The sequence below is a fragment of the Lonchura striata genome, chromosome 23, assembly GCF_046129695.1.
Source record: "Lonchura striata isolate bLonStr1 chromosome 23, bLonStr1.mat, whole genome shotgun sequence".
Taxonomy (NCBI): domain Eukaryota; kingdom Metazoa; phylum Chordata; class Aves; order Passeriformes; family Estrildidae; genus Lonchura; species Lonchura striata.
Genome location: NC_134625.1, coordinates 1,565,097 through 1,581,078, shown reverse-complemented (window position 1 = coordinate 1,581,078; position 15,982 = coordinate 1,565,097). Strand labels below are relative to the sequence as shown.

The 15,982-nt window shown below is 47.7% G+C and overlaps 1 protein-coding gene across 10 annotated transcripts in view; it reads right to left on the bottom strand.

Annotated features, from left to right (window-relative positions):
• ARHGAP32 (Rho GTPase activating protein 32) overlaps positions 1-15,982 on the bottom strand; it is a 236,883-nt gene that overhangs the window by 85,727 nt on the left and 135,174 nt on the right. For all 10 annotated transcript variants that reach the window (XM_021531093.3, XM_077787965.1, XM_077787966.1 and 7 more), the window contains one exon: positions 6,300-6,386. In XM_021531093.3, coding sequence (XP_021386768.2) covers positions 6,300-6,386 — 87 coding nt within the window. The remainder of the gene's footprint in view (positions 1-6,299; positions 6,387-15,982) is intronic.

Here is a 15,982-nt window from a genome sequence, read left to right as displayed (position 1 = left end):
GTTATCATCCCAGCTACAGAGTAATAGATGTTAATTAAGAAGTTCAGATGGAATTGAACCCCTATAGATGGCAGCTTACTTCCCCAAAGCCTGGAACAATGCCAGGTGTTTCACAGCCCCTCCAGCTCAGTTTTGGGATCTCCTGAGGTCTGAGCAGAGCCAGCAGCACCCTGCAGGCTGCCTGCTAGCTTCAGGCATTCTTGATTAATTCTCATTCCCACTGTCACTTTGCTTTTATTTACTGCTGCTGGGAGCAGGAGGCACACAGTGTGTGACCTCAGATCCACTGGAGCACAGCACGCGGAGTGATGGATTAGCAGGGTGGAAACAAGGAATTCTGCTGCTTTCTTTTGCCTAATGCGAAACAGCCCTCAACACCCGAGAAAAGCTTAGGACAGAGCTTTCAACATGTGTGAACATCTGGAAGGATGGGGTAGAAATAGCCAAGCCAAAGGCCTGTGGGCAGGTTTTGAACAGGTTTTGTGGATTTACAAAATACCCAGGATTTGTTACCCAGAGAAGCTGTGGCTGCCCCATCCCAGGATTGGACTTGGAACAATCTGGTCTAGTGGAAGGTGTCCCAGCCCATGGCAGGGGCTGGAACTGGATTGGCCTTAAGTTCTTTTCCAACTCAAACATTCCATCCCCAATCCTGCACACGAGGCACCAAACTCGTGGCCAACCTGTCAGTGGAAGTCTCATTTCCCCGGTCATCTTCAGGCAAGTGAGCCAAGAGGCAGCAAAGAAGAACAGAAAACAAGGCAGGGGAAAGGTCATGATGGTGACCAGAATTTTAATGCATCTGAAAGCAAAGCAGCTTTTCTGAGCCCTGAGTACACACAGCCTGGCCCTGACCAAGGGATGAGGACACGTAGGTAGGGACAGGAGACTGCATCACAGGAAGATTTACTGTTGAATAAAAGCACTTGTTAACTACTTTTGTTTTGTTTAGTAAAGTCCTACATGAAGGCAGAAACTCCTATCTAAATATGGAGAAGGATGCTAACACACATTCTGAAAACAGACTTTGCACTGGGTAGGATCCACCTGGATGCTCCACATAGATACATCCCTTTAACAAACACATGAAAGCTTTCCCCTCTCTGTGTTTATATGTGTATATAAAGCACACAGAAGAATATCTGTGAGTTGGAATCTGTCCGTCAGTCACCTGTTCTAAGAGCTTTTCACAGGAGCAAAGTAGCACTTACTCTGTTCCTGTTCTCCAGGTGTTTGAGTTTCAATCAGAAACTATTAATAAAGAAGACAAAGAACCCAACCATATTTTGAATGTTTGACTCAAAAATCCTCCTGCAAGCAATTTGTGGTTCCAGCCTTGACTATCCCAGGCAGCCAGAACCAGCAAACCACACTTGAGAAGTTGCTCCTCTGACTCAGACATGGCCCCTGTGGGAAGCATCTTCCACTCTTCTCCCCACAGACCACTGGGGATGGGGAGTCCTGCCTGCTCTTTCTCCTTGGAGCCTGCTTTTCCTGGCCTCCCCCCCTGTGCCCTTGAACACTCCTTCCTGCACAGGGAATGTGGGATGGGGATGCCTTCAGAGCCTGGCAAATCCTGCTCTCCAAGCACAAGGTGCCCAGCTCGAATCTCCTGCAGGGCAGAGCTGGGACAAGTGGCTGAGGTTTGGGGCAATTTCTTCTTCTGGTGCACCAGGGACCCGATTCCATCCACCAGAGCAAACACAGCCCATGCTGGAAGGAAGAACAGGAACAGGACACTGCACTGGGCATCCTGTGACACAGGAATGGCTCAGCTCCTGCCAGCCTGAAAATGGGAGCAGGAAAATGGAGAAAACCCTGCTTGGACCATGAGAATTCCTGCTCTGAGAACAGCCTTAGAAATGTACCAGTGCTGGAGCAGAGAAAGGCTTCCTTTGCTGCCATTATCCCCCAGAAAGGAGGAGCAGGAAAGGTGCTGTGGCTGGGCTGGCATCACAGCAGTCAGCCTGTGTCTAATCCCTGAGACTGTGTCTGCCTGGCTTGTGCTTGTGCAGTCTGACATCCCTGCTGAGCAGTGCCTGTCACTCCTGTCCCAACAATCCACCTGTGAGCATGGACATGAGCAGCCAAAGCCTCAGGAAAGGCTGGAGGTTACAGCCCCCCTCAGAATCTGAACATCTCCACAGACAGTCCTTGTTCTCTCCCTGCCGCTCCAAATGTCACCAAAAATTATGCTTGAGGTGTGCAAACACTACAAATTTCACATTGTAAACAGCATTACAAGTTTCATTTTTCAGAACAAAAGCTGAGACTGGTCATTCTTCTCTTGTAATATTTGAGTAAGTACACAGAGTTGCTGTAATGTCACACAAACAAACCCCAAAACATCCAAAAGGCACATTTCCAGCCTTCCTCAAAAGTTGGCTGGATTAGCCCATTCCAGCCTTTTTGCAGGCTCTGACTTGTGCTGATTTATTCTCCACACTCCACATAACCCCTTTCAAACGTGGTTCAGACCGCGTAAATTCTTTGTTTATCGCTGTGGAAACTCCCAAGGATTGCAAACACTCTCCAAGGACTTTCACAGCAGCAGGTACAGCATGAATTCCTCAGGGGTCTCAGCCATCCCCTGTGCTCCTTCAGGAACCACAGAATTCCCAGTTACTGTCTTCAGGTTCAGAGGGTTCACAGGTACAGTCCTCACACCACCCATCCAGGACTTGACCCATTTATTTTAATAATATCACTCTTTTCATAGAAGCCCTGAAATCCATTTTCTAGAAATACAAGTTCAGTGCAACCTTACTTGGAAAAAAAAGGAAAATCCACCTGAACTGCTGAAAAAAAACCCAAACCAAACCCTCCCATCATTGTCTCTCCCCAATAGGGTTTAATTCCTCCCTTTGTCATTTCCTAGTTTTCACATTTAAATTTGTCCGAAGGAATCAAAAGAAGAATCCTATCTCTCCTCTTTTCTGAAATAGCTCTCTATATAGTCTCACTTCTTCTTAAGAGCTAATAAACTGAATTAATTTTTTTAGGTTTTTAAGCAGAAGAAAAGCTGAGCAGAGACTTAACCTCTCCTCTGAACCTTGCACAAAGCCTGGATTTCACAACCTGACTTGCAGCACAAATACACCTCCCAAAGAATGCTTTTTCAAACCTTATCTGGGAAGGTTTTGCAAAACAGGCATCAAACACTAATTCTCTTTTCACCACTAAAATGATACAGCTGGGAAGGAGTGGGATAGAATTCCCTCAGTGTAAGTAGCTGTGTCCTGCCAAACCCAGCTAAGGCTGAGCTGGATGTTTGAAATATCTGCTGCTCCAAAGCTTTGCTCTGCTGCCTGCCCCAGAGGGAATGGCACAGTAAATGCCATTTGAGGGGCCACAGCACAGGGGGTCTGCACAGCCCAGACTGGGCAAGGCCCAGCACTGACCCCCAAACCCACGGGTTTGACCGATTTCTCTCAGTCTGGAAAATACAGTTGGCAACTCCTTCACTCTTTGCTATCTGCTTCTGCAACAAATCACAGCAATTTAGAGCTCTTACATTTATGTGGATCCAGCCTCCCTAGCAGAACTCTCCATGTTCATCTGAGCAATCCAGGACATAGCTCAGGCTGCTGCAGTGCCTGAACACCAGTGCTGGAAGCACATCCAAAGGCTGAGGAAAGCCAAATTTGGTTTTCAGTCTTTTTTCCTCCCTCCTTCAATATTTTTGGCCTGATCCAGACGCACCCTCCCAAAATCTGTCCCCATTACACCATCACTCCATGAGTTATTTCACACCTCCCATTCCATTCTCCTGTGGAGCCAAACCCACACAGACACTGCTGGTGTCCAACGTGTGATGGAATGGAATCTTTCCCTGGACATGGGAGAGGCCATGGGGTGGCAGGGCTGAAGTATCTCCATGGCAGAAATGATGCTCAGCTGTGCAGTTCCTCCCATACCTTCCTGGTCATTGGATCCAAATGTCACAAATGTCTCAGCTTTCTATGGATCTGAGAGAGGCACATGGAGCAACAGGGGAGAGGGTGATCCTGGGGAGGGGAGAAGCTCCAGCTAGCCAGGGGGACTACTTTAAAACAGAAGAAAAATAGGGAAAAAAAAAAGAGAAAAAAGAAGGAAAAAATACAGGAAAAACAAGGAAAGGAAAAAAAAAGAGAAAAAAAATAAGGAAAAAATACAGGAAAAATAAGGAAAAAATGAAAAAACATAAAAAGGAAAGAGGGGAAAGAAGCGAAGAAGAGGAGGAGAAAAAAGGAGAGAGAAAAAGGAAAAAGAAAAAAGGGTATGAGGAAAAAGGGAAAGGGGGAAGAGGAAAAGGAGAAAAAGGGGAAGAGAAAAAGAGAGAGAAAAGGGAAGGGGAAAAGGGAAAGGGGGAAAGTGAGAGAAAAGAAAGTAAAAAAATGAGAAAAAGAAAAAAGGAAAAAATGGAGACAAAGGCAGCTGGTTCTACACTCATCCTTTAATGGATGAGGCCAAATTACAGGGTTTCCATTGGGAGGGGAGGGGAGGGGAGGGGAGGGGAGGGGAGGGGAGGGGAGGGGAGGGGAGGGGAGGGGAGGGAAGGGAAGGGAAGGGAAGGGAAGGGAAGGGAAGGGAAGGGAAGGGAAGGGAAGGGAAGGGAAGGGAAGGGAAGGGAAGGGAAGGGAAGGGAAGGGAAGGGAAGGGAAGGGAAGGGAAGGGAAGGGAAGGGAAGGGAAGGGAAGGGAAGGGAAGGGAAGGGAAGGGAAGGGAAGGGGAATTTCTCAGGAGCTGGGCCTGGCACACAGTGGCAACAAAGAAGCAATTCCCTTTGCAAGGCTCAGAACTGTCCCACTGGCCCCACACAGATGGAATCCATGCCTGTACCCTCAGACAAATCCCTGCAAAGCACTAGAGAGTGGGGAAGGCACCAGAGGAGTGGGGGCAGGCCTCACCTCCATCCTGCCCCATCCCAGCTCTCTGCTGCTCCTGGGCCTCCCTCCTGCATGGGGGTACTCGGCAGCGTTTGGGACACAATTATACCTGAGCACCCTGTCCATCCCTGGAGGTGTCAGTCAGCTGGGGGAAGGATGAACAGTAATGTGCTCTGGAGCTAGTGAAAAACTGCCATGTTCTCCAGGCTCACCTGCAATAGCCAGGGAATAATCCAGGGCTCATCCCTCCACTGAGCACTGCAAATGTACCCCAAATGTGAGGGCTCAAAACACACTGAAATTCCAATTTTCTACAGTCTCCTGAAAGTCCCTTTGCCAGGCACTGCCCTACCCATGTGCCCACCCCCAGGGTTTGCTGTGCTGCCCGTCAGCCTGGCCTGCTTAGCCTGGAAGTGCTGCTTTTGTGCCAGACTGGCTCCAGGGGGTTACAACACTCCCAAAAAATGCCAGAACACTGGCAGATCTGAGAGATGTCCACTTGGAGCCTCTCTTCTCTCTTCCAAGAGCACATTCATAAATATGTACAAGAACATGTGAAAGCTGCTCACAGAGAGGAATTCCTGCTGGAATTAACACTGCTGGAGCTCAGCCTGGCCAGGCTCCACCCCAGAACAGAGCAAGAGGCTCTGCTCCTCGAGGTGTGGGATGCTTGGCTCCTCAGGATGCAGGATGCTGTGTTCCTCAGCTCTCACAACACCCCATTCTGAGCACAGAGCTGAGGCAGCAGAGCAGGGACCCTGCAAATTCACCCCATGGCAGTGTGTACTCACTGGTAAGATGGATGCTCAGAGGGTGCTGTGGTGAATCATGGAAAGAGCTCCGTCCTGACCCAGGAAAACAACCCAGCACAGGCAGTAACTCTGCACTGAACCTGCCAGCACCCTGCATCTCCCACAGAGGGTGACTCACTGAACATATTCAAGCCCACCCATTAGGTAGCATTTTACAAAGTCACACAGATCAGCAGATGAAGAATTCGTGGGACAGAGCAGCAGATTCCTCTGCCCAAAGCATCCTGAGATAAGAATTCCATGCCAGGTGTCTGGGAGCAGATCAAGACTGTGCTAACAAACCACTGGCTGGGACTCCCTGGTGGGGTCACTGGTGTGTCCAGGTGTCCGTGCTCCCCCCAAAGTGACCTCAGCCTGGGCACAGCCACTGCTGTTTCTGGCTCACCCCGGGCATCAGTAAGGATTATTTGCTTCACACTCTCCTTTTTCTCCCCTCAATTTTTCTCCTGTCCCAAAATGTGCTGGTGGCACCACCACAGGCAGCATCCCTGGGGGAGCGAGCCAGGGAAGAGGTGGAAAACCCCAGACACAGCACAGGGAAGCGACATATCCCAACATGCTGGAGCTGTGTGGGACAGAGAATGAAACCCAGGCTGGGGAGAGAAAACAGGGCCTTTACCTGACAGGAGATCTGCACCAGGTACACCAGCTCCTTGGACTCACAGCCATTCCTCGTCACTTCGTTCTGCTCCTCTGGGAGCGAGAGCTGCAGCGAGGGAGGAGACAGGGAGAGGAGAGAGATGAGCAGGTCAGTGAGGGGCACAAACAGGCACAGAACAGAGCTCAGCACCCACAGCAGCTCGCCCCCACACATGCTGGGTCTCAGGGAATCAGGCAATCAGGGAATCAGGGAAGGGCTTGTCTGGCTGGAGCTGCCACAGGAGAGACACTCAGCACACACAGACCCTGCAATGCCACCGGATCCTGGAACCTCACCTGACAGGTTAAAAATAAAAATACGGTTCAAAAATGAAACAGTTATGGGGAAGCAAATACTTTGAAGCAGGAATTAAACCCTCCAGCTTAGAAGTCTGCAAAATTAATTGTTCACTGAAAATATCTCTATAAATATTCATGGATAGTGAATATAGAACAGTGCTTCTCTCTATCCCCTCCCCACATTTTTTAGTTTTTTATTTAATACATTCAGGCAGACATTAGATAATAAAACACATCTCTCAATTTCAGTGCTGTCAAGCAATTCACCCCAGCAGAGTTTTACAGCACCATTCATCACACCCAGAGTCATTAACTGCATCATCAGATGTGTTTGTGTGAGAGCAGTGAGGAGAGATTCCTGCACACGGACTGAGCCTGGAGCATCCTACTCCTGGCCCTGTTATCCCACTAAAATGGTTTATGTTTCATGATCTCTCTGAGAGCACAAATTAGAAATAATTGTAAGCAAGTTAAGATTGTTTGCAAAGCAAATAAATAAAGGAAATGTGTACATAAAACTTAAAAGGCTGTAAAAAATCCCAATTAGCCAAGAGCAAAAAAATCCTGAAACAAATGAAAGCAGAAGTGAAAAAAGGCTGAGGAGAAGAATCCCACGCTGCTGTATTTAATGAATGTAAGCAAGTGAAAATCAGAAGTGGGTAGTGAGAAACACCTCATGAAAGAGGGACAAAGAAGGCAAAGTTCTCTCCACACAAATGACCATGACACCTGGAATTGATTTAACTTTGTTTGGCCAGAATCTCCCTTTTCTCTGTAGGGAAGTTCCACCACACATGGATTCAGCCCTCTCCCTTCACCAACCCAGCTCCTGGGATTCTAACTTCTTTTCTGATGGCTGTAGACAGGTAATTAACAACACTCTTGGTCCAAAGAAAGTCTTTGGATCTGTACAATTTATTACCAGCATAGGCTGTTGCTATTAATGGGATTAAACACAACCATTGCTTCTGTATTGCACCTTCCCCTCACCTTTATCATCATTCTTTGCTATCAAAGGTCACATCTGAAGTGCTACTGAGTTTGGAAACTAGAGCTAAAGGAAACGCAAAGCATGAAGTAAAGGAAGGCTCACACGAGCTGTAAATATTTGCCACATTTGCCAGGTATGAGGAGCTCTGGTGCAAAGAGGCCACGAAGATGAACCAAAGGCTGGAGCACCCCTTGTGTAAGGAAAGGCTGGGAGAGCTGGGGGTGCTCACCTGGAGAGGAGAAGCTCCAGGGAGAGCTCAGAGCCCCTCCAGGGCCTGAAGGGGCTCCAGGAGAGCTGGAGAGGGACTGGGGACAGGGGATGGAGGGACAGGACACAGGGAATGGCTCCCACTGCCAGAGGGCAGGGATAGGTGGGAGACTGGGCAGGAATTCTTGCCTGTGAGGGTAGGACGGCCCTGAAATAGATTTCCCAGAGCAGCTGTGGCTGCCCCTGGATCCCTGGCAGTGCCCAAGGCCAGGCTGGATGGGGCTTGGAGCAGCTTGGGACAGTTGATGGCCATGGCAGGGGTGGGAGTGGATGGGCTTTAAGGGCTCTTCCAGCACAACCCAATTCTGAGATTCTATGAATCAAATGTGGATTTCCTACTCCTGGAGAAAGATTTCCATCCTTTAATCTCTCCTGTGCTCCTTGAGGGCACACAGACCCCCCCAGTCCCAAGGGAATCTCAGGTGTCCCTTTACTGAGCGTCTCAGTGGCAAAGCTCATTACCACAAGCCCTGAAAACACAAGAGCCAGGTAACAAAATCACCAAGAGGCACCTGCAGAGCTCCCTAAAAGGAACTCAGGGCCCAGCTCTGTGCAGCAGAACGCTGGGTAGAGAAAGGCACAGGGTGAATTCATCATCCTCCCCCTCACACACTGACACCAGGCTGGGCTCCAGCCACACCAGGGCTCTGCACAGACCTCAGGAAGAGCAGCAATCAGCTGGAGGTGTGAGCAGGACACTGAGGTACAGCAAACTTCCTTCCCAGGGCACTCCTGCCTGGGGACCATCCTCAGGATCACATTCAGGGAGTTCACAGCCTCCCAGCCAGCCCCATTTCGGTCCCTGCTCACACAAACTCACTGGGGAGCAGTGACATCCCAGCCCACTGATGGCCATGATCCATGCACCTGTATCTGACTCCAGAGGGGAATTGTAAAAACCAGCTGAACACTGCTCCTCTCCCACAGGCAGCCTCGTGCTGACTGAGACAGAAACTGTTTACACAGGAGAATCTGTGGGGTTTGTCCTGCAATCCAGCTGTCCTCACAGCAACATGCCCCCAAAGATGAACATTCGCTCGCGTTCCCTGTCCCCACGTGGACTGGGAACATTTTGTTTGCATTTCAGTTTGCACTTGCTTTGTTAATAGACATGCACCAAAGCTCTCCCAAAAATCATGGAAGTCCTGATGTTTAAAAGCCTTTCCTGCTGCTGCATTCCTTGTAAACAGAACATCCTGGAAAGCACAGTTGCCCCCAGGCTTGATTTGAAATCCAAGCACAAAGCAGAGACCTCTCCTGACCTTACTGGACTCTGAACATGACTCACAGGCAGAATCTGGTTGGCTCCAAAAGTGGGACATTGATTTTTGTGTTCTTAAAGAACACAGGCCAGCGGGGCCTGGTGGATATCCCTGTAACTGTGCCAATGTGTTTTACTGAGGTAAATAATCTGTAAATAGCATTTATTGCAACTGATCATAGAAGAACAGCATATACTTAATAATATATAATCTGCAGTGTTCCTTCTTCACACTGAAATTGGCTGCCAGACCTCCTGAGCCTGATGAACAATTATGAGGCATTAGATCCCATTAGCTTCATATATTGTTGGAACATATATGCTTAGCTAGGATGAGTGGATAAGACGGATTTCATAAATGGCCTTTAGACTGTCTTAAACTTGTCCTTGGCAGCATTTTATGCTAAACAAATAAAGCCTTAAAAACAGTCACACCACGCTCCATGTGTATGGGTAATGCAGAGTCTTGAAAACATTACAGAATTAGGGAATCCCAGAATGGTTTGGGTTGGAAGGGACCTTAAAGCTCATCTGGTTTCTTGGGCAGGGACTCCTTCCACAGTCCCAGGTTGCTCCAACCTGGCCTTGGACACTTTCAGGGAGAGACAGCCAGAGCTCCTGTGGGCAACTATGCCAAGGCATTGCTCAAATTTGTCTTTACATGGCTGGGGACAAGTCTGGGAGCCTCCATCCTGCACACACCCACTGAAAACTGATGATTAATTCAACACAAGCAATTTTTCCTCTACCAGAGAACTTGTACCACAAGCTTTGGGCTCTTTTTGTCCAAAAGAACTTACTGGCCAAGACATATGCTGATCACATATACAAGGAGGTTAAACTTAAAAATGCTTCTTGTTTATGTCTGAGACAGAGGCTCATCTCTGGCAAGCTGAATGATAAGGGGACTGATTAAAGAGGTCTCCAGCAGAGGAAAATTTATTGGTCATTCCTTTGTAGGGAAGAACAGAGACAAAGCAGGAGGCTGAGTTCAGAATTAAAAATAATTTAAAAATAACTCTTGAGACCTGTGCAATATTTTTTTTTACTTCCAACCACTTCAGAGTTTTGTGTTCTCCTCTTAAAAATAGCAAAAGCTGTGACGAATCATCTCAGGAAAAACACTACATAAGTCTGTTGACAGGACAGGGATTGTTGGCTACTAACAACGTGTTAAATCCTGACCAGGTAAGACCTGGTGCCCCTGAGCCCCAGATGCCAAAGGAAGCTCATTCAGCCAGCTTTAACTTCCATCTCCTTGTTTCCTGAGTGATGTCAACTCCATCATCCAGTTCTCCTGGTGAAAGGGTGATTTGTGAGAAGCCTGGAAAGCACAGATTTGATTTGTCTGTGGAACTTACTTCAACTTTTGCTTCATAAAGCCATGAGCATAATAAAATTAAAGCATGTAAGAAAGAGAAAACAAAACATAAAAGAAAACAAAAAAGCCTGAACAAATCCCCCTCCCCAACAGAATCAGCATTAAGGTTATAATATAATGGGAGAAGTATTTAGTAATTAGATGACAATTAATGAGAACTGTAAGCTAGAAAAATAATCTTGTTTCCAAATAGAAAGAGCAGATCATCATTTCCAAACTCCAAACCTGTCTGTGCAGGTAATGGTATAAACTTTTATACTTTGATTAAACTAATTAAACTGAGACCCCATCTCACGTCAAAGGTGTGGAGCTACACTGACCTGGGACACAGCCCGGGAATAACACTCCAGCAAGCAGCAAAACCCTGTGAAATAATTCCTACAATTCTTGGAGCTGATTTCAGTGCCCCACTCAGCACCCCCCAGGTTTTATCTAAATTCCTTGGATAAAGATGCCTGGGTTGGGAGCCAGCAGAAAGCCAAGACCTCAAAGGTGATGCTGTGTGGGCACACCAGGGACTGGCTCCTGCAAGAGGCTTTAGGGACATTGGTAGTGCAGAACTGAGACAGGCTCAAGCCACAGGGAGCAAACAGGAAAATATTGGGAAAATCACAAATATCCACCACCAGTCTGAGCTGATAGAGGAGTTTCTGGCATGTCTCACAGATGGTGACAGAAACCTGCCTGTCTTTGGCCCTGACCTGAAGGTTCCTCATACATTTCATGGTCAGCCGAAGGAACTTCAGAGAATCACAGAACTGCTGAGGTTGAAAAAACCTATGAGATCGTGGAGTCCAGCCATGGATTTCATGGATTTCAAATCCACATGGATGCTGGAGGAATCTCCAGCACTGCCACAACCACCACTGACCCACATCCACATGGATCTGAAATCCCTCTGGAGATGTGGACTCCACCACTGGCCCTGGGCAGCTGTGTCAGGGCTGGACAGTCCTTTCCAGGAAGAAATTATCCCTGATGTCCAATCTAAGCCTCCCCTGGCCCAGCCTGAGGCCGTTCCCTCTCCTCCTGTCCCTGTTCCTGGAGCAGAGCCCGACCCCCCGGCTGTCCCCTCCTGTCAGGAGCTGTGAGAGCCACAAGGGCCCCCCGAGCCTCCTTTGCTCCAGGCTGAGCCCCTTCCCAGCTCCCTGGACAAAAAAACACAGCTGCTCCCTACAGCTCTTTCTCTATGCTTCAAAATATTAATTATTTAATATTAATTATTGCTATTTACAACAGTATTTTTCACCTGATATAATTATACTGTGGTATGTATCTAAATATATGCATATAAACATGAGTGCATTACTTGTATAATAAATATTATTATATTCATGTAATAAATTATATCCATAATATAAAAGACAATAAATGTGTAAGTGTATTTATATACTGAATGTAACTTAGCTATTATAAGGTAAAGTACAAGCAAATTGAGCCTCATTAGCAGACCCTCTCCCCTGGGATCCAACACAACCAAGTGGCAGCATCTGGCCCAGTAATCCAGGTGGGATGAGGAGCTCACACCTGCAGGAGTCTCCAGGAGACAAGGGATGACAGGAATGCTGACCAAGACTTCAGCCAGGAGTTGTAAGGCAGTGGCAAGGCTGCTGCTTTTCTTGGCAGAGGTTGTGTCATTGTTCCAAGGATAGCTGCTGATCTTGTCACGTTTTCCCAGGATGGAATTTCAGGTTAAATTACTGGGGAAGGCAGCCAGCCACAGGCAATGGGAATTGCTGTTGCTCATACTTGGCCATGGCAAAAGTCCATTAAGCTTCCAAAGCACTGTTACATCTGATAACTTTTTTCTGACACTATTAGAAATTACTTTTTTTTTCCCCTTTCCTACACCACCACACTTTAATGTCTGTTAGTTTCTGATGTTGGTGCAATTTAGCAAATCAAACGAGAGCAAAGCCCCAGGACCAGAGGCACCTTCATAGAATGTGTGCAGTGGGTGCAAGTCTGTCTAGTGGCCAAGGGCAAGGAGCAGGAAGATCATTTCCCTGTGAAACATAGCCATGCTTGCTTAGAAACAGTAATTCTAAGACCCAAATATTCTTGGGACAAACCCTGAAGAAATTAAAAGCTGATTTTAAACTCCAAGATGCTGCCTCACTATAAGGAAAAGCTTTGACCACATCTCTTAGCTCCAGTCACCAACAGTCAGTTCCTGCACCAGTTCCTAGATTATACTTCTGGTCCAAGTCCCACTTCACCCTCATTACCCAGGCCATTACTCACAGCAGCTTGTCCAGTAACGGGACATCTTCCAGACCTGCCTTTTGATACATGTGAAGGTTTGATTTTATTCTATCTGCAATTTTAGTTGGCAAATCTTCTCAAACAGGGAAACATTTTCTACCTAATTACTCTGACAGCCTAAATGTATTTATATGGCCTATTTTGCCTCACTCCAGCTTTATCTTGCTAAATGTACTAATTATCCTCCCACACACTTCCCATCTTCTGCTTTCCCATCTCATCCTCAACTGTGGCTGCAAAGCAGAAAAAGAACATTCTTCATGGAGTGGTTTATTTACCCAAGCATAAATATCCTGAAGTAATGATCAAAGTAAAGACAGGAAAGCCCTGTTTAAAAAGTATTTTTCTATCTGACTCTCCTTTTTTCCCCTGCTATTCTAAATCACCCCTTTGACAGCTCCAACGCAGTGCTCAAAAAGCAGCAAAAAAAAAAAAAATACACAGAAAATCAAACAGGGCTTGGTAAGAGAAAAAAGGAAAATGCATCTCCTGTAATGCCACACAATCACTACTGCAGGCTCCCCGGGGTGTGAGTAAATCCCTCGCTGCTCCTAATCTGAACCATTTGGAGTATTGGCCATTATCCCTGAACAGTCCATGGAGCACCAGGATGAGCCACCCTGGCCACTCAGCCACCATCAGCACCAGGGTGAGCAGAGATCCAAACACAGCTCTCCCAGGACAGTTAGCTTTTGATCTTTAAGGACCCTTCCAAACCCAAGAATTCTGTGTTTCTCTGGTTCCCATGCATGTCTTGTATGTAGTGTGAGACACCATTGTGTGGAAGGGTTTGGATGCTGCAATTAAACTCCAAGACACCTCTGCAGTAAAGAGGCAAAACATCTCCATGAAGAGATCTCCCCTGTGGTGTCCAGTGACACATGAGACACAGCTGGAGCTGTGCCAGGGGAGGTTTAGGCTGGGTTTAGGGAAAGGTTCTGTCCCAGAGGTGCTGGCACTGCCCAGGCTCCAGAGGGAATGGGCACGGCCCGAGGCTGCCAGAGCTGCAGGAGGGTTTGGACAATGGGATTTTTTCAATCACAGGGTGGGATTGCTGGGGTGTCTGGGCAGGGCCAAGGGCTGGTCTCGATGATCCTGTGGGTCCCTCCAGCTCAGGATAATTTGTGATCTGTGATACCCTGTTTTCTCCCTATGGATTGAGCACACTACATCCCTGGAATGTGTGAGGATATGAGGGATAGATGTGAAACTGACTCATGGAATCCCAGACTGTTTGGCTTGGAAGGGATTTTAAAGCCCATCCCATTCCACCCCTGCCATGGCAGGGACACCTCCCACTGTCCCAGGCTGCTCCCAGCCCTGTCCAGCCTGGCCTTGGGCACTGCCAGGGATCCAGGGGCAGCCACAGCTGCTCTGGGCACCCTGTGCCAGGGCCTGCCCACCCTCCCAGGGAACAATTCCCAGTTCCCAATCTCCCACCTATCCCTGCCCTCTGGCACTGGGAGCCATTCCCTGTGTCCTGTCCCTCCATCCCTTGTCCCCAGTCCCTCTCCAGCTCTCCTGGAGCCCCTTCAGGCCCTGGAGGGGCTCTGAGCTCTCCCTAGAGCTTCTCCTCTCCAAGTGAGCACCCCCAGCTCTCCCAGCCTGGCTCCAGCCCTGGGGCAGCTCCATGGCCCCTCTGGACTGGCTGCAGCAGCTCCAGGACCTTCTTTCAAGGGAAGTCCCAGAGCTGGACAGAGCACATCCCTTTCCCAGCAGACACAAGTTCCCATGCAATCACAGGTGTACTCAGAGGTTGGGTTTTATGCAAGAACTCACACTGAGTCAATTAAGAGGTTGTGGGATGTGTGTTTTGCCTCTGGTTACTTCCAGAACTATTTTAAGCTTGCAGATCACATAACACAATTTCTTCCTATGGCAAGATGATTATTCAGCAGTCAGCATCCCTTCATCTGAGCTTCACCTTCAAGACTAATAAATCCTAGCATGGTTTATAAATATGAACAGCTAGAGAAAAGGGCAGGTCCCAACCCCAGCAGGACTCTCAGGGTACTTTACAGGTACTGGATGCAGCAATGGCTCCATATGTGCACTACAAGCACAACAACATATCTCCTTTGGGTTATTTGGTTATTGTGTTTTCAATATAGGCTTCCAATGAGGTCAGGCACAAGTGCTACACATCTTTGTGCTTCTCAAAAAGCTGAGAACAATTGGGACACTCCTTGAAGTTCTCCAAAATCAAAACTCCTGCAGAGAATAACTTTAAAATCATAGAATCCCAGAATGCTGTGGGTTGGAAGGGATCATAAAGCCCATCTCATTTCACCTCCTGCCATGGGCACTTTCCACTATCCTAGCTTGCTCAGAGTTCTATCCAACCTGGCCTTGGATACTTCCAGGGCATGTATGGACACTGAGAAGAGCCTGCTGGGCTCCCATGGGAAAATGTCCTGGTGGGACAAACTGCTGCAACTTTTAAAATACACATTCCCTGAGCTCTTCTCAGAGGGATGGGAACTGGCATCACTTCAAGGTGGCAGCAAAAACTCCACTGCAACCACAGCACCTCTGAGATCTGACCTGATGGGTTTTCAGATTCACAGGGACTGGGGCAGGACAGGTCCCCTCTGGTTCATCAGACACAGGGTAAAAGATAAGCCATGTTAAGGGATCTAAATCAGCTAAGAGAGAAATCTAGAATAAATATGAAACCAGGCAAAACACGTACCTGGTGCCACACTTCTCTTGCATGCTGCAAGAGGAAAGGAAAGGCAATTCCTTGTGAATTTTACCCTTTCCAATCTCACATGCTGTTCTGGACAATAGGGTCCTCCCCATGCTGCTCCTGTAGAGCTGCTCTGAGACACAAATCACAGGGGATACAGCTGGTGCCTCTCTGGAGATGACATCAGGAGTAACCTTGACCTCAGTGCAGTCAGAAATGCACAACTTGGAAAGAACCCCCTTTCAATCCCTGATGCCAGGTGGAGCTGCCAAGGCAGGCCTCTGTTGTATAAACTGCTGGAGTCTGACTCCTAAACCAAGTCTATTTGATGCCTAAGCTCATTGAGACACAAAATCTCAGAGTTCTAGCAGAGACATTTCTCTCAGATTTTCTTGTATTAAGCTGCAAAGGTTTTCTCAAGTGTTCTCACCCTTTTATCTCCTCTAAATGTGTAAGAAGGTCAATCTTCATAAGCAATGAAATATTTATAAAAACTTCTTAGATGCAGC